Genomic DNA, 19,879 nt, shown 5'->3' on the forward strand with positions numbered 1-19,879 from the left:
AGAAGTTCTGGAACTTTTCCCAATCAGCTTTCTTCAGATTCCAACGAGGAAGAGAGCGGGGAACAACGTCAGCATCAGAGGAGAATGTTGTTTGTAACTGAATTGGATAATGATCACTATGATGGATATCATTATCAATGGACCAATCAAATAAAACACTTATTTGTGAAGAGCATATGGATAGGTCGATCGCCGATTCGCTATTATGAGATAGCGAGAAGAATGTGTTTTGTCCCTTGTTGAGAAGAACGAGCTGGTGATCATCAATAAATCGTTCGACGATATCACCCCGCTCGTCTGCTATTAGCGCGTCACGACCCCAAAGCGGGTTATGCGCGTTAAAATCACCAAGCAGGAGAAAGGGGTGTTTGAATTGCGAAATAAGGTTGGTGAGGTGCCTATGCAAAGTACTATTATCTGTGTCTGGTGGAATATAAATAGAGCAAACGTCGATGTTTCATCCGTTCATTTTTATTGTACAAGCTACAGCTTGTAATGGAGTGTTCAGTATTACTTGATCATGAATATAATCATTACAAATGTATAAAGCGGTGCCACCGTGGCGCCGCTCACCATCAGTCTCATCGTATCGGTACAGAGAGTAGTTAAATAAAGAAAAGTTGTAGGGGTCTGTTGGAAGAAGCCAAGTTTCTTGCAAAGCAATAATGATGGGCGCTAGAAGTAAAAAGAACATTTTGCTTTCGGCCCAGTTTGAAACTAGGCCTCGGCAGTTCCACTGGAGTAGGCTGTTTATTGTGTTTCTAAGAGAGAGTATTTGTTAGGCACACCACGACGGGGCGAAGCCCAACTTGACGCACGGTTGTGGCCCATTGCTACTCTGATAGGTGGACGTGATGTGCGTGTGCCTGTAGACTGTCGATCATCTCCTGGGGGCTGGGGGCGGGGTCCTTTCGAGCGCTGGACTTTTGTCCAGGCTGCCGTGGAGCGAGCAGCTCCGGCAGAGGGCTTGTTCTGCTGAGCGATCTCTGGTGAAGCCTCAGGCTGTGACTCGGGAGGAGAGGAAGGCATCGGGTCACCAAAAATGGTCGCCGTCGCGTCGCTGGTGTTTGTGGATGTGGTCGTCGACGCAGTCAAGGGCTTCAGACACTGCAGAGGGGGAAGTGCCGAGATCGGGTCCGTCTGCGTACTGCACGAAGTGGACTGAGTAGTGGCGGCCTTGGCATAAGACCGACCGGGAGCCGGGGTGGCAGCTTCTGCCTCAACGCGTCGGCGGGCGTCGGGATAAGAGCAGCCGGACTTAGCCTTGACTTCGCAGATGCGTTTTTCCTTTTTCCACGTGGGGCACTGTGAGGAGGAGACGGAGTGATCTGTGCTACCACAGCTCAAGCAAGAGACTGGCTTAGAACATTCGGAGTTCTCATGAGGGGCCTCACCACATCTCTGACAGCGAGCAGCCTGACGACAAGTGGAGCTTCCATGTCCGAATCGTTGGCACTTGAAGCACCGGAGTGGATTTGGGATGAACACCCGGACATCTTTTTTGAGCCAACCAATGGCTATCTTTTCGGGCAGGGTCGTGGTTTCGAACGTGAGAACGAGCAGGCTGGTGTCCCGTCGCTGACCATCACGGAAGGTCGTGAGGCGTCGGATGTGAGACACACCCTCTCCCCTCAGCTCTGACAGGATCTCATCCTCGGACATGTGACGGAGTTCTGGAGCGAAAATCGTGCCTTTAGAAGAGTTGCGGGCCTGGTGGAGGGATACCGTTACGTCCTTGCCACAGAAAACTTTTGTCTTCAGGAGTGCCTTGGTGTCTCTCCGGTTGTGAGTTTTGATGACTAGCGTACCGTTCGCTGGGGCTTCAATGTCGGGGCCATGTTGTCCACAGATAGCAGCGAGCTGCTTCTGAGGCCAGAAAACGTTGATCTTCCGGAAAGAGAAGTCACTATCGCTAGCCTTCACTACCAGATAAGAGCCGTCGAGAGACAAGTACGGTTCGAGTGGAGATCGATCGACAGAAGCACAGGCAGGTGCGTTGGCCAAGTTCGTGCGCGGGTCAGAGCTCTGGGAGTGGTCGGTGGACGGGCGAGGGTCATGGCTCCGGGCGAGGTCGGTAGACGAGCGAGGGTCAGAGTGCCGGGCGGGGTCAGAGGTCAGGTCAGCGGTCAGGGCGTGGTCAGTGGACGAGCGAGGGTCGGTACCGGGTAGATCAGTCGAAGGGTGGGTAGAGGAGGGAGGGTTGACGGTCGGGCGGGAGTCGGTATCCATGGCAGAGGGAGGAGTCGGATTCAGAGGGGAGTCAGAGTCGGAATCGGATAAGGAGTCGGATAGCTGGCGCTGACGGCGCCGCTTCCCCATCGTGGGGCAACTGGATGCGGTTGTAGGCAGTGAAGGAGAGTAGGTGGAACAACTGGTAAAAAGTTGGATGTGAGGGGTGGGGATGCGCGTAGGAGAGCTCTCAAAACAAACCCGTGAAATGCCAACTGCCGAAGCAAGTTAACGATCACCTTAGCCTGTATGTTTCGCGACTGCTTTCGTGACCTATATACATAGGCGCGGGAGCCGGGGGGGCAGTGGGGGCAGCTTGCCCCCCCCAACTCTGGGGCCGTGGGGGCGATGCCCCCACAGCTTTGAGACGGAATACCACACTTTTTTGCAAATGTTTTCTTTTTTTTGTTGAAAAAGCCGAGGGGTGAAAAATAAGTGGCCTAAAACCGGTGAGAAAACTAGATTTGGGGGTACCCTAGGTTAATCTCTATTATGGTGTGCCCCCCAGTCGGAAAGTAGTTCCCGCGCCCCTGCCTATATAAGAATCAAAATGGTCTCACTTGGTAGTTTCGGAAGAAAAGGCGTTGCCAATCGTCCCGTGATGAATATTGCAGAGGTTTTAAAGATGCACCCTAACAATTGTACTTTCGCCCCCACTTGAAACCGCCAAACAATGTGCCAATATGTCATTGGTGCAAAAAAAGTTTAAAAATTGCTGTGATTTAAAACTGTATGAGACAACGCCATCTAGTTGTGCCAGTAGTTCCAACTCCTTCAGGGCAGGTTATGTAAAGGTTCGCCATCCACAGATACGCGTTTACGATATCTCGAGTAGTTCCAACTCTTTCAGTGAGGGCTATGCCAATGACTCGACACCCGCGGGGACAATATCCGGTGCTGAGTAGCTACCTTACTGCAGACTGTGGGTACGGTGCATATTTACGAGTAATAAGGCAGGCAAGTCTGCTTACCCTCTAGCTAGAATCTGGACATGGCGAGTTAATACACATATACCACCCGCAGAGCAACGCTTAATTCGCCAGCTTCGGGTAAAATTGTTTTCAGTGCAAACTTTCAGGACTCCTCCGGGCATCCCTTTTACACATTGTAACAAAATTTTATTCCAAAGGCTATGATAGGTTGATCACAAATGACGTCAGAATGACGTCAAGTTCTGCCAAGTTCATCATGTTCTGTTGATGGATATGGTGGGGGCGCTTTGCACATGGGTGTGGGCGTATTACCCAGGGTGTGGGGCAAAACGCCCTTTTGTAAGGGTAGGGGAGAGCAGGGAGAGTTGTATCATGTCCAAGTTGTATCAGGGCGAATTGTGCCAAACTTATCCAATTGATGGCGCTCGTGACACGACCAGCCGACGAGGTTTTCCGGGCGCCATCTTTCCCTGTTCTGTCGTGTGGCTTGGTGGACGCGTCTCAAGGTGAGAGCCGATTTTATGTTTTTTAATGTCATTCTAAAAAAATAGGTTGAAAGAAAATGTGTGTTTTGGGCATTTAGATGTGCACGAATTTGAAAGATCTCCGTAGCGGTGGTGAGGGTAGGTTCTAAGGCTGCGTGAGTGAAAATGGATTTCTCCAGCTGTCCGCTGTTTTTGAGCACGAGGATGTTTTTTTCCAAGATGGCGGCGAGGTACATGTTGTATCAGAGCCGGGTGGGGTATGTTGTAACATGTATGTATGTATGTATGTATGTATGTATGGGTATGTTGCTTTTGATCGCGAAAACTAAGCCCTGGCTCGCGTTTTCAGGTAGCTAGTCAATACTCGTTCCATTTCGGCACAATGTGCTGGCTTCTTTGCTCTTAACGGGCAGGGGCGTCGCCACGGGTCCCCAACTTGTACGGACACATTCTGTCAGCCGTAATACTCGTCAGATGTGTTAACCCACGCGGACCCAGGGTGGGTGTTTTTCGTCCTCCCCTCCCCCCCCCCCCACACACACACACACCTCGGACGAATAGTTGCGATAGCCCCGAATGCCTAGTGGTTTCGGGAAAAAATACAAACACATTTTTGATACCAACCTACATTAGGTCAAAGGGTTAGCGATATTAGGTCAAAGGTTAGGTTAGCGACCCCGAGCTGCGGCTTTTTTGCAGATTTCTTCACCAAAAAAGGTCCTAGACCTAAAGCAGTGGTACCAACGCATTCGTCATGTCAAGACGCGTCGAATGACATATAGGTTGTTTGAAAAGGTCAAGTTTTATGTTGACCTCATGTGACCTCGAATGGCCTTTGGTTGACGTTTACACATGATCAGTCTCATTTGCTGTATTTGAAGTCACTGGCCACGATTTTGTCATTCCTTTTGATCTAAGCATTCATTTAGAGCCTCAGGATGACAAAAGTGACATGATTAAATGTCATATGACTGACGTATCAGTAAAATAGCATTTAGAAGGATACAGGGTGTAACGAAATTATCCGGTAACCTTCTTCCCGCTGCGATTAAGAAACAAGACAGCCTGAGGTTTTCCTTTAGATGAAGATATCGCCAGCTTTCATAAAATCATAATTAAAAATCCCTGGAACATTCCAGCTACTGGGTTTTCAAGCAGTAGGTTTGATGTGGACAGACGCCGTATTAGCATGTATGTGCTCACATACAGTTGGGCGGTCCTGCAGTGCCGGGTGTCCCCTTATTCACCTCCCGCTGGACAAAAATCCTTAAGATCTCTATGAAATCAGGATGACAACTATTTCCAAGTCGTAGCCCGTTAGTCCAAAAGGATAAGAGCTTCTCTCGGCGTCACTTCTCATTCTCCTACGGACTTAAATGTAGCGCTCCAACCTGCACGAAGGCAGCGTGGCTTGAATCAAACACCAGTGCGTTTTTAGAAATGGAGCCCTCGCGTGCCGTCCGGATGAGCGGCCCCAATTATTTGTTTGCCAGGATGCTGCTTCGGTAATAATCGTCACTGAAGGTGGTCTTCTGTGACACAATGCACAGCTGGAACATCGCACATAAGCTGAACATGTTCCAGACCTGGATCTTGGCCGGATGTTTGACGCCGGTGACGGCCGGCACGTTTGAGTTACTGGCAGCCAACACAAGGCCGCTTTGACGGCTCAAAGGACAATACAGCGCGAATAGCTGCCCACTCCACCAAACGCTCATGTCTTCCTTCGACCAGTGCAGTGGACGTGTCTTGGTGTGAGGCCAAAGGTGTTGCACTAGCTATTTTCCCGTCCATTGCGTTGTCTTTTTCAGTTTGATGGGCAGAAGAACCAAGTTAAGGGGTGGATAGTGGTGGGCCATGATGTGGGCCTTCTTTATCTGCCTTGCCAAGAATACAAGTCAATCTGCAGATTGATTGTTGTCGTTTCCTTGTCGCTATCTTGACAACTCTCCTAACCACTTTAGCGTTCGCGGCCGGGCTGAGTTCTAATAAAAAAGATGTCCGAATAATTTCGTCACACCCTATACCTATACCTACTCTTGCGTGACATTGACTTTGGAGCGGCCTTGGATCGTAACTTTAAAGGTAGTGTGCCAGCTTTCCTGGACCGTATGGAGTTAATGGCCCAGATAAGGAGAACCGGATTTTTAGAACTTATCCATACCTTCAAAACTCATGGAAACGTCTTAAATTCTTCAAATTTTGAGTAGCCCAGTGCGAAATTCGCCCCGACGGGTTGTCGGTCGTACCCCAACCACATTTCACACCACTATGAACAATAAATGCACACACTGAAATCGCTATTACCGATAGGCTCATCCAATCAAGTTTCGATAAACCCGTTCATCATCATCTCCTGCGGTTTCGAACACGCCTGTTAGGTGGTGCGGTAGACCGCGCCCAAAGCCAGGGCCCCGGTAACGTGAGGTAGCCGAGTCGGGGCAGCGTGCGCTGACCCAAGCCGGGGCCGCGCGTCCTCCCGGTGTCATGTGATAGCCCGGGGCTGCCCGCGGGGATGCGGTAGACCGCGCCCAAAGCCGCGGCCCCGGCCTGGGTCAGCGCACGCTGCCCCGACTCGGCTACCTCACGTTACCGGTGCCCTGGCTTTGGGCGCGGTGGTGGTGCGTCGGGCCGCGCGCTCTGACTTCGGCCAAGAAAAATGCGTCAGCTGATCATTGTCATTTCTGCCACTTTCATGTGGTGAGATGGGGTCATAACTTTAGAGACGGCTGTTTCATATCAATTATTTTACATAAAATAATATTTCCAACCATAAATAAATGTTCGACAGCCAAATTAAAGAAACAATACCAATACAGGCTTACAGTTTAAATTCGACATTGTGTTGTCTACGATTAGACAGCTGATAACTCATTCCCGTACGTCGTAACTCTATAATGACCTTTGCTTATTGTCACATGTGCGCCGCATTCGTGATTGTTGCCGACGCCTGTTTGCAGGTCAGCCCACTACAGTTGTTATACATATCGAAAAACCGATAAACTTTTAGGCGAAAAAAGCACTATTTTAGGCCCATTTTTGATTTTTTTTGCGATATTAGGTAAAAACAGAAGCTTCTTATCCTAGGAAAAATAAAATGGGAAATCATTCAAAGGTGGCACACTACCTTTAACCACAAATAGGGGGTCTGATAAGCTTTAACCTGCTTCAAACATGTGCGAAGACTGCATTTTTGCCGTCGACAAAACTTGTACGGACATTCCGTACAAGTTTCCGAGCCTTCCAAAACTTGTACGGACACTGTCCGTAGTGTCCGTAGTGGTGGCGACGCCCATGTTAACGGGCCACTTTTGCGTCTAGTCTGTTGATGTTTCGTTCGTTTGACGTTCCGATGTTTCGGTCGGATTGCATTGACCTAAGTTTGGTCTAATAAAAGTGAAGCCTTTGAGCATATACATTGTATTAACCCCATTTAATGTTTTTGTTATATTCAAAACCAGTAGCAAGCACAATCCCTGTAACGTGTAATAGTGATACAAATTACCCCACCATGTGATACAACTCACCCAAGCCATGGGGCAAGTTGTATCAAAAACATTGTACCTACTATTCGGCAGGCCGTAGAAGAAAAACTGATAGAGGTAGCGGAAAAGTTACTTTGCACAAAAAAGCAGAAGAATCAAGGAAGGAGATAGTGTGGAAATAATGAGTTTATCACGGATAGTTACGAGGTTATGGGTCTTGGAGTAAAAACTGATACAACCCACCCCATTGATCTCCCCTATGCGAAAACCTTTTTGAGGGGTTAAATACCACACGCAGGTGTCTTTTCTTGGTCTCAAAGCGTAGTAACAAGAATGAGCTACATGATGGTGCCCAAAGGTTTGAGTAATCTGTGTTGGGTTGAGTGTCAGAAGGTTTCGTGCTTAAAGGGACCCTCCCACCTTCAAAAAAGTTAATGAATTGGCATGAAAGTGATGTCCCTTGGTTCAGAAAGAGCGAAAACGAATATCTACCAAATTTCACCGAAAAATATTCACTGGTTTTCAAGATATTAGGCTTTTACTTTTGTTTACTTTTTGGGATCTCCCCTGTTACTAGCGACTTTATTTGGAAGCAATAATTTGGCAGCCTTAAAGTGCGGCAGACGTTGCGCGCAAAGCAGCGTATACCACCACGTGTTAACGATGGTTTTAGTCTAAGATTTAAAAATCGTTAGATCTCCGCTGACGTCACAAATTCTAAGGGGGCATTCCAATGCATTAGCCCCTTAGAATCCGAAAACTGCAAGTTTGAAATTCCATATCTTCGAATTAAAGCATTTTTCGATGTTGTGAGTGCCCAAACCGGTATTTGCAGGCCATGGCCACCAATTTGGCTATCTCAACTCAAAACTAATGTTAAGGTGGGAGTGTCCCTTTAAGGGGGGGGGGGGGCGTTTTTTACCTATTCACCCTATTCTTCGACGATAGTTTCTCGTGCAACATTCCAAGTCCCGTTTATCATTTCTCCGGTTAAAAAAAAAAACTAAAAAGGATGATGAATAGGAAGTAAGAACGTATAAACTGAAAATACAGTGATCTTCCATATTTCGTATCCATTACCCTCCCATTGGCATTTGCGATACAGAGGCGGCCTGCTGAGTGCTGAACCTTTCTCCCAGTTACCTCCATACCAGACCTTGCGAACGGGGCGACACCTACGACGGTTACAGCAGCGCCACCCTCTGAGGCGCAGCTGCCGGGACCTTAGGGGCCGGTGCTACACTGCACTGGCGCCGCAGCGGCCCGTCGTGCGCCACCTACCGCCACAGCTGGACCTCTGAAGACGAGCCCTCCTCAGCGGGTCATAATGACTATCGTCACAGCCTGATGTTGGTGGACTAGCGAGCTATCGTCGCAAGGAAGCATTGAGAAACCAAGCTGCATAAGGTTTAAGGATTACTGATGTAGGTAGCTTTTATTCGATTTTAGGACTAAAGTACGTATCGCTAAAGTACGTAGGACAAAAGTACGTATGCAAATGTTCGTACGCAAATATACGTAGGCGATAAAGTTCGTATGCCAAAAGTACGTACGCAAATGTTCGTACGCAAAAGTACGTATGCAAAAGTACGTAGTGTATAAAGTACGTATGTCAAAAGTACGTACGCAAATGTTCGTACGCAAAAGTACGTATGAAAAAGTACGTAGTGCATAAAGTACGTATGCCAAAAGTACGTACACAAATGTTCGTACGCAAAAGTACGTATGCAAAAGTACGTAGTGTAAAATGTACGTATGCCAAAAGTACGTACGCAAATGTTCGTACGCAAAAGTTCGTATGCAAAAGTACGTAGTGTATAAAGTACGTATGCCAAAAGTACGTACGCAAATGTTCGTACGCAAAAGTACGTATGCAAAAGTACGTAGTGTATAAAGTACGTATGCCAAAAGTACGTACGCAAATGTTCGTACGCAAAAGTTCGTATGCAAAAGTACGTAGTGTAAAAAGTACGTATGCCAAAAGTACGTACGGTTCGTATGCCAAAGTACGTAGTGTATAAAGTATGTATGTTAGAAGTAGGGTATAGTCGTGTAAGTTGGGCCACTTTTTCTTTATTGCTGCTCTGTTGCCATACTGCAGGGAACTCATGATAAATTCATATACCAAATAATATAGCTTTGTCCATTTCGCCCATTTGCTCATCAAGAAATTTTGCTATGCCTTGTAACAAATGCTCATTAAATAAAGAATCAGAAAGGTATTACACATTGATCAACTTAAAGGGACTATCCCACCTTCTAAAATGTTGTTAAAACCAGTTAAATTGTGCCCGACTTTATAGATTGGATGACCAGGAACACGGTTCTGGCATTTATTTTTCATTAAACATCTTAGGCTTCCCATATTCCAAACACAAACTTTCAAATATCTGACGTCATAGCCCAAAATTTCCTCCTTCCCCAGGCCACATTACTGTCATAAAGCTGATTCTTTTTACTCTGTAGGCACCACAACAAAGTTCAGACCAAGTTTTAAGCGATTTTTCAACGAACAAACCCATTTAAATCAGAATGACTAAACGATGTGACGTCACACTAACGGTCGCTCCATGTTGAAGATAGGGCCTTGTACAAGGCCCATTTTCAAATGAAGGGAACGAATTTCTTCAACACCAAGAGGCCGCGGGGTTTGCAACCTAGATAGATAGTGGTTTCTGAACCTCGCCGCAAACTTGGCTATCTCAACTCAAACCCCATGTTAAAGGTGGGATAGTCCCTTTAACCCAAGGGTGGGGACGTACTTAATACCCTACGTACATTTGCTATACGTACTTTTGTCCGTGACGTACTTTTGTCCACATAGGGTAGACCGGGGCGGGCAAGTCGCCCCGCCGAGGTAAAACGCCTCACCGATGTTTCTCGGAACTGGCAGGGTTCTGGGGAAAGATCCTCTCTTCTGTTAATCTAGTGAATGGGGCTTCTTGCCTCAGGCCGTGGGGGTGTTTTGCCCTGGGGTTGGGGAAAAATGCCCCATTTGCAGTTGCTTCACAAAGCACTTCCTAGCTGGGAGTCCGATCATAAGTGAATGAATTTGAGGGGTGGAATTTAAAGTAAAATGTCCAAAGAACACATGACGTACGTACTTTTGTCCATACGTACTTTATACCCTACGTACTTCTGCGATACGTACTTTTGTCCGTGACGTACTTTTGTCCATACGTACTTTTTACCCTACGTACATTAGCTATACGTACTTTTGTCCGTGACGTACTTTTGTCCATACGTACTTTATACCCTACGTACTTCTGCGATACGTACTTTTGTCCCTGACGTACTTTTGTCCATACGTACTTTATACAGTACGTACTTCTGCGATACGTACTTTTGTCCCTGACGTACTTTTGTCCATACGTACTTTATACTGTACGTACTTCTCCGATACGTACTTTTGTCCTTGACGTACTTTTGTCCATACGTACTTTATATTGTACGTATTTCTGCGATACGCACTTTTGTCCCTGACGTACTTTTGTCCATACGTACTTAATACTGTACGTACTTTTGCGATACGTACTTTAATCCTACGTACTTTTGCTTACGTACTTTTGTCCTACGTACTTTAGCGATACGTACTTTTGTCCGTAACCCCTTTTATTCATCGCCTATAGTCGGAGGACGAGCGGAGGTAAACACTGTAAGTCATTACAGATGTCGCCACAGTCGTGAGCTCGACCTCGGTGGCCTCATTCGGCCGGTCGGGGTTATGAGCAGCTACTGTCCTCCCAGCGAATGCTGGCCAACTCTGATGGTTTCTAATGGTGTGAAGTGGGCCCCGCCCGGACGCCGTTGCTCGATAGATACGGTGCCGCTTATGGTGCGGGCCCTGGTGGGACGGACGGGATTTTTGACCGGAGAGAAGGGTTTGGTCGACTGAAAACCCCAGAAGCATGTATTGCCCGGATGTGAATGAATAAGCATGTGAATGAAAAACCGCGACGCGTAACGCCCTAAACTCGGAACAGCCAGATCCGGAGCGGAGCTTCCTATGCTGTTTGTGGGGCGGCTACCCCACCAACTTGCCATTTATTTGCTCGACCATTAAGCATTTTGTTACATACATCAGCCTTAGCCACTTTGTAAAGCTTTACGAGTGGTTTCGAATGCCCTCCCTCGTTGTCCCCGTCACAGCGAGGTGGCGCTGCGTCCATAAAGACTTCTGAATAATCACAGCAGCCTTTATTATCTACGTATTTACCTGGTAGAGCATACGACGAATCAGTACAAAAATACAGGCCACCCGACTCATTCGGTCCGGCGCACATTCAACATTCAGCCCGCCGAGCGATGCTGAGAATTTAGAAATTGGCGGAACAGAGTCGAGCGACCGCCACACACTAGTTGATTGGCGAGCGATGTACACAACGCAGGCGCCTTCTGTCATCTGCTGAGCCCGGATCGAACAGTCTGCGTGAGATCCTTTCGCCATGTGGGTGCCAGTGATGTAGATATAAAGCAGCCCTGCGGCGCTGCACCACGCCTCGCCCGGCTGGATGCCGGCCTCCGGCGACCACGGTCATACATGCAAACGGCGGGCAGCGCCGGCGGACAAACCACTCCCCGCACCGCGCAAGCTCGGTTGTAAAAACGTCGTAAAAATCATACAAAGGAATCCTAATCTTGAGCCACTAGTTGCTTCATATTATTGGTCCCCAGAAGGCAGCATAAAAGTTTCGACCATCGCACATTCAGACCATGCAAACCGCCCAACTGCACCGGCTGAGCCGGAATGCTCGGCTGGTTGGTGTTGGTGCTCGGGGCGCGGGGACGGTGCCGTTACTGGACCGGTCACCAGTCCTCCGCCACCGCAGCCCGGACAAACTGCCCGACATCTGACGGACAAACCACATAGCTGTAGTAATCTCCATGTCTACATAACAGCGCTCACGACGCGTCCCTTCACGGAACATGGCCGCCCCTTTGTCAGCACCAAAGGCGAGGCCATGTCCACTAGCGGAGCCGCCGGCCGGCCGCACGGACCGGCCTGAAGGACCGACCGCTCAGACCATGGACGACTTGCTCTGAGGCACGTTGCTCTCGGCCGTCTCGATCTTCTTGCTCAGCTCAGCGATGACATCCTTGTAGACGAACGGATCCAGGTTGAAGCAGAGCATGTAGAGCAGCCACCAGTCGCCCAGAGAGCTCTTCTTGCAGATCACCTCGATGGCATCCTTGGGCACCATGCGGTTCTTCATGTGGATCAGGCTGGGGCGCACGGCCGGCACGAAGATCATGATGGCACGCAGGAGCAGCACCACCGACAGCATGGTGGCCAGGATGATGTACCAGAACCAGACGAAGATGAAGGCCTTCTCGTTGACAATGTTGAGCGCCAGCACGCACAGCGAGTCGTGGCGGGTGACCGTTCCCGAAGGACCGAACTTGTGGAACACGCACTTGGTCAGCCGCGGGAAAACGTACACCTGTCGGACGGACAAACGGCGGTACGTCAGGGGTCGGTCAACTGCGGAGGACATTAGGCCAGCGTAGGCAAGGAGCGTAGGCCAGTTTCGGGTATGTTGGCTTGTGAGTGTTTATTTACGTTGTTGACTAAGTGAATGAGTGATCATTCAGTCTGTGGACTAAGACTTACTAGTGGTTATGCGGCATACGCTATACGTGGAAGGCTTAGAAGCCACCAGCCGCGGATCAACAGGGCCAAAAGCCAAGTGTCTCACTCAGAAAACGAGCCGAGATTACCGACAAGGAAGGCAGGGGACTGGTTCCGCCAAACGTGTCCTTGCAGCTGTGCGCCTCACTCACCATGGGGTCGACACGCTCTTCCTGCGGCATCTCGGAGAAGTTGAGCAGACGCGAGCCGTACGTGAAGAACTCGCCGTCGAAGAAGGCGTCCATCAGGTACATCTGGCCGATGACGTTCACCAGGCAGAGCAGCTCGCAGAAGAAGTAGCGGTACACGTACATGTCGTGAGACTGGGGACAATGTGATGCGATGTGATACGTCTGACGAACAATCGCACATGAGGAAACGCAAGGGTTCGATCGTAAAGACAAAGATGCAGTCGGATGTCACCTAATTTGACAATCTAAGTCTTCAGCTACAGCACGTTCGGTACCGGCCAAAACCACCTTGGTTGACTATGGTTGCTTTATCATGACAACGTTTTAATTTGACGAGAATATCTAAATCAATGAGATTTTACTCTGGTGAGCATCCTTGGTGAGAAAACCATCATAACTAAAACAGTTAATTTATAAATGACTCAGCAGAGGCTTTTAATGCCACTTGTCACCGGGTGGCCCAGAAGATACGCAAAGGAGCACTTATAACCACCCGTCTCCCCCTCCAGCCGCCCTTCCCAGCCCTCGTCCACATCCTTGACCTTTCCACAAATCTGCTCGTATGCGCAAAAAGAACGGTGACGGACCAGCGGAGCAATCCGGTCCCTTCGGTTCTACTCCCCTTTCCCTCTCATACTCACCCTAATATGACGAAGCATGTAGTCTACCAGCGTCTGCTTCTTCTTAGTGATCTCGTCCTCGGTCTTGAGGCCCCAGTTGAGGCCCATCACGACGGTGCCCATGATGTTGTTCTCCATGGCGTCCCAGATGAACTTGGGCGCGTAGCAGAGGATGGCCATGAAGGCGAGCACGAACACGACCCACTGGTAGTACGTGTAGTATTTGGTAGCCTCGTCATCGTTCCAGGCCGAGCCGACGTTTCCCACGCCGGGATGGGCCACCTCCTCACCCACTTGCCTGAGGGAACACCGAGCGGTCATACAGGTGATTGTTCCGAAAAGCGAAACCAGAGTATCAAGGCATCGGAGCCAGGGTATTGTTGAGAAAATCAGATTTCAGTAGCGGTTTAATGATGAACTGAATAATACGACGGGTATGATTTTCCTGTCGTTAGCCAGATCGATAAGCCGTTGATGATAGGAATAGCTGAACGAACGAAGCCGTTGATAATAAAGCTAAACGTACGAAGCCTTTGCTTATGCAACTGATCACATGAGCGAATCCAGAAAGGCGGTCTCGAACGCTTGGGGAGGGGGGAGATACCCTCGAAAACGTTTTTCCAAATACCTAAAAAAGAAAAACTCGTAGGATTTCGTGTCTTTATGCACCGGGGCGCAGTTTTAAGCACTTTTCTTCCGAAAAAGTTGTTTAGTTTTCTTTCTTTAAAAAAAAACGACAATTTTTAATAGATTTTGGGCGCTGCGAGGGGACGGTATTTGCCCGACCCCCCCCCCCCCCTTGATCCGCAAGTGACTGATGGTGCTTATAACCCTTCTTTGATACCCGTACCAAGTCCCCCCTTCAGTGTTTTACCCTATCAGCAGTCAGCACAGAGACAGACGGTCCATTGCTGACGAATCTCAATCGTCAGCATCGATCAGGTGACCGACAGCTGCCGTCAGCATCAGCTCAGCAGACTGGCTCAGCGCTCACGGCCGGCACCTTTGGTCTCCCCGAGACGTCTACCCCTCTCCCCAACAACCCTCCCCACCAGGCTCACAGCACCAGGCTCACAGCCCGATGCATGTGCTCGGTCTGATGACTGAATAGGGAGGATAGCTAGAAGCACGTACAAAATGCGCTAGCCGTCGCCCGTCCTCCCCCTCCCCGCTGCCTGCCACCCCTCGTCCCTCCCTGACGCCCCTGAGAAGCGTCGGCAGGTGCTGCCATCTGACGACAAGCGTAGGGAAGCTGGCTGCTCGAGCCGGTGATAGTGGCCTATGCAGCGCCGCAGTCTCCCAAGACGGCCCGAGACTACGGGGACTTCGACATGACTCGGGGACATCCTGGCCGGCCGGCGCCGGCTATAACGCCTCATCGCGCGCCGTCCGCCGTCAGCCAGCACCCCGCTAGGCTAGGGGTGCCGGCTGATCGGTCAACAAAGCGCTGGCCTCCCGGCGGGCGAGGCGAACGGACCGGGCGGACCGGGTGCCTGCTTGGCCTCGACTCCGAGAGGTGGCGCCGCCGCCGAACCGCGCCGGGGTCACGCGGACCCGCTGGGCGCTGCTCCGTGGGTCGGACCGGGAGGCCGACACGGAGGCGCAGTCGGCAAGTTATGTACCGCGCTACGTCACAGACTGTTCCAGGCTCCAGCTGTTGGCGGCCTCTTGCCAGGGATGGTAATTGGCCAATGCATGATGAAATATGCGAGCAGTTCCAGTCATACACGTGCTTTGATGCAAATACCGGTGCGAAGCGGTGCAGGATACGATTGCTGCGAAACCTTAAGTTGTTGGGAAAACCAATAGTTGTTAGAGAGGCGTAATGAATCGAAGGAATTCACATACGAAAAAACATAGCAGTGTGATTTATTATTTGTTACGTCCGCTGATTCTATCGTGGAGCCATAAATGACCATCGGTCGAGATCATCTCATCTTCTCGCGCGGGGAGCTTTTTGTTAGGTTATTTCACCGGGGGACCTCTCCAGCCATAGAACTAGCCACAGGAGAGGTGGGACAATTCAGTGCCAGCCAAAGGTACCGCAGCTCCCGGCTCAGGTCCGAGGCCCGCAAGGACCGACCCGCCCGGACCCATCCCTCCCTCCCCGAGCAGCAGACTCACCTGTAGAAGGCATCCGGCATTGTGAACGTGGACATGATCCAGCAGTACGAGTTGATGATGTGGGTGCTGATGTCGCCATCGTTGATGCAGTCGATGGGGTTGCCGATGAACTGGGTGGCCGTCAGGATCAGGATGAAGAGCGCCAGCAGGCCGGTGGTGAACTGATAGTGCAGCCGGAACACGGGACAGTCGTTGGACACGTCCCGGATCTTGCAGAAGCTCTTAAGCGTTCCGAACACCCCTAACATGGCGGCGGCTGGTGGGCGGGATGCGCTGTGTGTCGACCCGGCCCGGCTCGGCGCTGTGGTACGGGCGGCGCGCGCAGTCTAGCAGCTGACCACTGCTATACAGAGGCACAGGGCTGGCCGGCGACTGGCGGCCCGGCGGCCCCCGGCGATACGGCCGGCACGCCGCTCGTCCCGGCGCGCAGCCCGCGCCCGCCGGCCGCGCAGCGTGCCCCGCAAAGAGCGCGTTCATTGGCCGCCGGTGCTGCGCGGCCCTCCACGAGGCTATGTCTGTTTGGGCCGGCGATCCAGCGACCAATCAGCTGGCTCGCTGGGTGACAGATTATCCGGGACTTGGACACGCCGGGCGGGAACAGCCAGTGCGGTACCGCAAGCTACGCCCAGCCGCCGAGGACCGTTCCCCGCACAGCACCGAATTAAATGCGAGGGAGATTTGGTCAAAAAGTGCAAATGCAATTTAAAGTCAATTTTGAGCGAAACAAAAGGGTTGACTGCTCCCTAATGATTGATTTGAGCTCTAGTGGCATGGCTGACATGACAGCCACGAGTGTTTTATCACCAGGACCTTTTGATGTATTTTGGCTGTCTTGTTGAGCCAGCGAGCAAATCATACGCTCACAGAAATCAGAATAATGCAAATTCACGTATAATAAAGTTTCATCTCAATTACAAAGTGAAACAATGCGAATCGGATAGAATCGTTCGATTACTCATTTTGCAAACTAATTATAGATACATTAATCGGCAACCGAAATAGTCTCTTTTACATTTCTCAGATTAAAACTACGTCAGTATAAAACGGTAAATAGTGGAATAGAAAATTATATGCTTCACAGGCTTCACACATTTATTCACACACTTTTGATCTAGCACGTGCCTAGTGGTACACGCAAGTATAGAAGACCATTTTAAATGCATTGACGACGTGCTTTTGAATTTAGGCATTGCTTCATTGCCTATATACAAATGAAAAAGCCAAAGCAAATATGTGTTCCAGTGTAACCAAAGTGTAACGACTTAGTAGTATGATTTTTTTTAAATATAAATTCATTCATTGTTTCATATTCCCGTCCCGTGTCGTCTTCCAATAGCCTTCATGCTCCTACTCATCTCCTATCCTATTACTCGTCTCTCACTTATCTTTCTAGTTGAGGTTTATTTGCCATTGGGTCTACAGTGCAGGGATATTTCTATCTCGCACTCCTCTGAGATGCAAAGATAAGAATTTGTTGTATCTGCATCCCTCTGAGATGCAAAGATAAGGTCTCGAGGGTTCATAGCGAAAAATCAAGAGTTCAAGTGATGATGGGTCAATAACCGAACGACATTTTTAATGGTTGTTTATGGATGAAACTTATGAAATAAGAACATACTACTCTGAATCTATTTTTATATAGATGAATGCATTCAAATATAATATTTTATTAATTAAGAATAAACCTCAACATATGTAGAAAGATATAGGATTCCTCATGGCTCACTCGTGGAAGATCGGATATCTTTTCCTCGCGTGTTACAGAAAAACCTCGCTCCTTCGTCGCTCGGTTTTTCAGTAACCCGCTTGGAAAGATATCCTTATCTTCCACTCGGAGCCATGAAGAATCCTCTATATCTTCACCTGTGCCTATTTATCGATCACAAAAGAACTTGGTTTTTGTGCCATTGATGTTTCCGCTTTACTAACCATGCTTTATACTGGTCTTCTTACTACCTTAGCTGTGTCTTTGATATAACTATGCACAATTTTAGCATTTAAATTAGTATGAAAAGGAAAGTGCTAGTGATGTCAATTACGGAAAATCGTGATGCCGATACCAAACCAAATACTAATTATAACCCTGGAAAAATACCGAAACCGAACTTACTTGGGAAACTGAGGAAAATGCCAACTATTTACCGAATTTACAGCCTATACATTACCGACGATTCGTAATACCAACAAAATACCAAATGTATTAGCCTTGAAATACCAAATACCAAGTCGGTATCGGTTTGGTATCGGTATACCAAAAAGTTGTTATCCGATTGACACCTCTAGAAAGTACCTATAGGGAGGCATCTGCAGAACTGAGTGCAGAACTGCAAATGGTTTAAAAAAATCAACGGAAAATGTGTCTGTGCCGGACGATAAGTTATCTGAACATGTTTGCCAAACCAAGCAGGAAAAAGACGAGCGGATATGTTGGTGAAGGGCAAAGATTCTGAAGACAAAGTTCAAACGCAGCTATGTGGTCTGTAAATAGCTGAGTGTTCACTCAATAATACTAATATTTTAGAAGCATAGAAAAATGGAGATGGGGAAATCAAACATATTCGATAGTAGAATGGAGCGCATGAGAAACCAGAAGGGGATATAAAACGCGACGTGAAAGCTGTTCAGGCACTCCAAAACATTATTGAAACGGACCACAGCCTTGCGTGGGAAATGCTATAATATAAGCATCATTAGCATCAGAAAAGAATATGTAAATTACACACATGACTAAACGGGATGTTTCGCATTGTTCAATGTGTGTTGAATGAATTCGCGTGTTTGTGTGTTTAAACACGCGCATTAGGTTGATTTTTATCGGTTCTCTCGCTATCGTGGCATTATCGTCCCAAAAAGTGTTAACTAGTGGGGAAGGGTTCGGGGGGGGGGGGGGAGTAAGGTTGTTAGCTAGAAAAATGCCTATGGTGATGCGCAGTTTACTTGATAAGAATCTGTCTGAACTCTGAGAGTCTGTAGAGATGTTGACCATCCAGTGGTAACTATTGCCGAGTTGTTTTCGTCACCATGAATGCATGCACCGCGCGCCTGCAAAGCGGCCGTCCAGTGCCGTACCCCATGACCACTGGCTGGCGTCAGGTTTAGTTGGTCAAGGCCAGCATAGCCAAACATATAACGCTGTGAGGCACCTGCGCTGATCAGCCGATGGCCGTGAACGTCCAGCTGGTATATGTCACAGCAGCCCAGTTTACTCTATTGCCACAAGACCGATATTTCTGCTAGATCCCACGACCTGCTGACCTCCAATCCGGCACTGGGGTCAGCCAGTACTGGCGAACCGTCTACGGCTCTGACCCAGATGGGTCTCGTTCACGGGAACCGACTGGCATCGCTTCACACTGAGGCCACCGGCGCCCCTGACTCTGTTACCTGCCGGCCCTCCGCGCCGCCCGGCCACGGGGCGTCACGGCGCCAAATGGCGGCTAGTGGCGTTTTTGTGGAGAACAGGCTCGGGTGGGGTGGCTGGCACGTCCGCCCGGCCCGAACGACGCCGGTACAGCGACCGCTCAAGGCCATCCGCCGCCGGGCCGGCCGACTGGGTGGCGGGGCTCCGGCGTCCTGTCTGGGGTAGACCAGCACACACCCTGTTTGGGGCGGACCAGCACGCCAGCGACCCTGTCTGTTGCCAGCCGGCGCATGCAGTGGCACTGTGATAGGCGGACCAACATCTACATACAGCGGCAACTGGCATGTCTGATGTCCGGGACGGGTTAGCAGTTTGCACCGTCCCATTGCGGCACACACGGGGGTGTAATTACTACTACAGTGGCACAGACAAGGGCGAGTCGGCACTGACACTGTCCTTCAGTGACACTTTTAGGGGCGGACCACCAGCGCCCACTTTTACACTGGGCAGTGGCCCTCTCCAAGGGGCAGCATCTACAGTGGCTCTAATTTGGGTGGTCCATTGTCCTTGTGGCGGACTTTTTTTGTTAGCAAATAGCAGCCGTAGTTTTATTGTGGCTGTCTTTGCAGCGAAATGTCGCTGATACTGGGTATTGCTACATAGTGAGGTAGGTCCAAGATAGCAAATGAAAAGGGTTTCCGGATTCACTTTTTACAAGCGCCAGCATGAAAAAACGTAATAAGAAGTCTGAATAGCGGTAAAGTCGCTGGCGAAAGTGCAACAATCGGCCGACACTGATGAATTCAGGCTCACTTCTCGAAAG

At 49.4% G+C, this 19,879-nt stretch overlaps 1 protein-coding gene across 1 annotated transcript; it reads right to left on the bottom strand.

The window, feature by feature from the left end:
* Positions 1-11,313: 11,313 nt before the first annotated feature.
* LOC122385357 (innexin inx1-like) lies at positions 11,314-16,090 on the bottom strand. Its single transcript, XM_043373578.1, has 4 exons — positions 15,696-16,090; positions 13,593-13,869; positions 12,913-13,083; positions 11,314-12,572 (listed from the first exon to the last, which is right to left on the bottom strand). The coding sequence occupies exons 1-4, from the start codon at positions 15,941-15,943 to the stop codon at positions 12,150-12,152; spliced, it is 1,119 nt and encodes a 372-aa protein (XP_043229513.1). The 5' UTR covers positions 15,944-16,090; the 3' UTR covers positions 11,314-12,149.
* Between the last annotated feature and the right edge of the window lie 3,789 nt (positions 16,091-19,879).

This window comes from Amphibalanus amphitrite, unplaced genomic scaffold, assembly GCF_019059575.1.
Source record: "Amphibalanus amphitrite isolate SeventyFive unplaced genomic scaffold, NRLGWU_Aamphi_draft 000215F_arrow, whole genome shotgun sequence".
Lineage (NCBI taxonomy): Eukaryota > Metazoa > Arthropoda > Thecostraca > Balanomorpha > Balanidae > Amphibalanus > Amphibalanus amphitrite.

Excerpts from the sequence above, each read along its gene's own strand:
- LOC122385357 (XM_043373578.1), bottom strand. The coding sequence starts at position 15,943 with ATGTTAGGGGTGTTCGGAACGCTTAAGAGCTTCTGCAAGATCCGGGAC. Across the intron at positions 13,870-15,695 it reads ATGCCGGATGCCTTCTACAG|GCAAGTGGGTGAGGAGGTGG; the intron begins GTGAGTCTGCTG and ends GTGTTCCCTCAG. Across the intron at positions 12,573-12,912 it reads AAGAGCGTGTCGACCCCATG|GTGTACGTTTTCCCGCGGCT; the intron begins GTGAGTGAGGCG and ends TCCGTCCGACAG.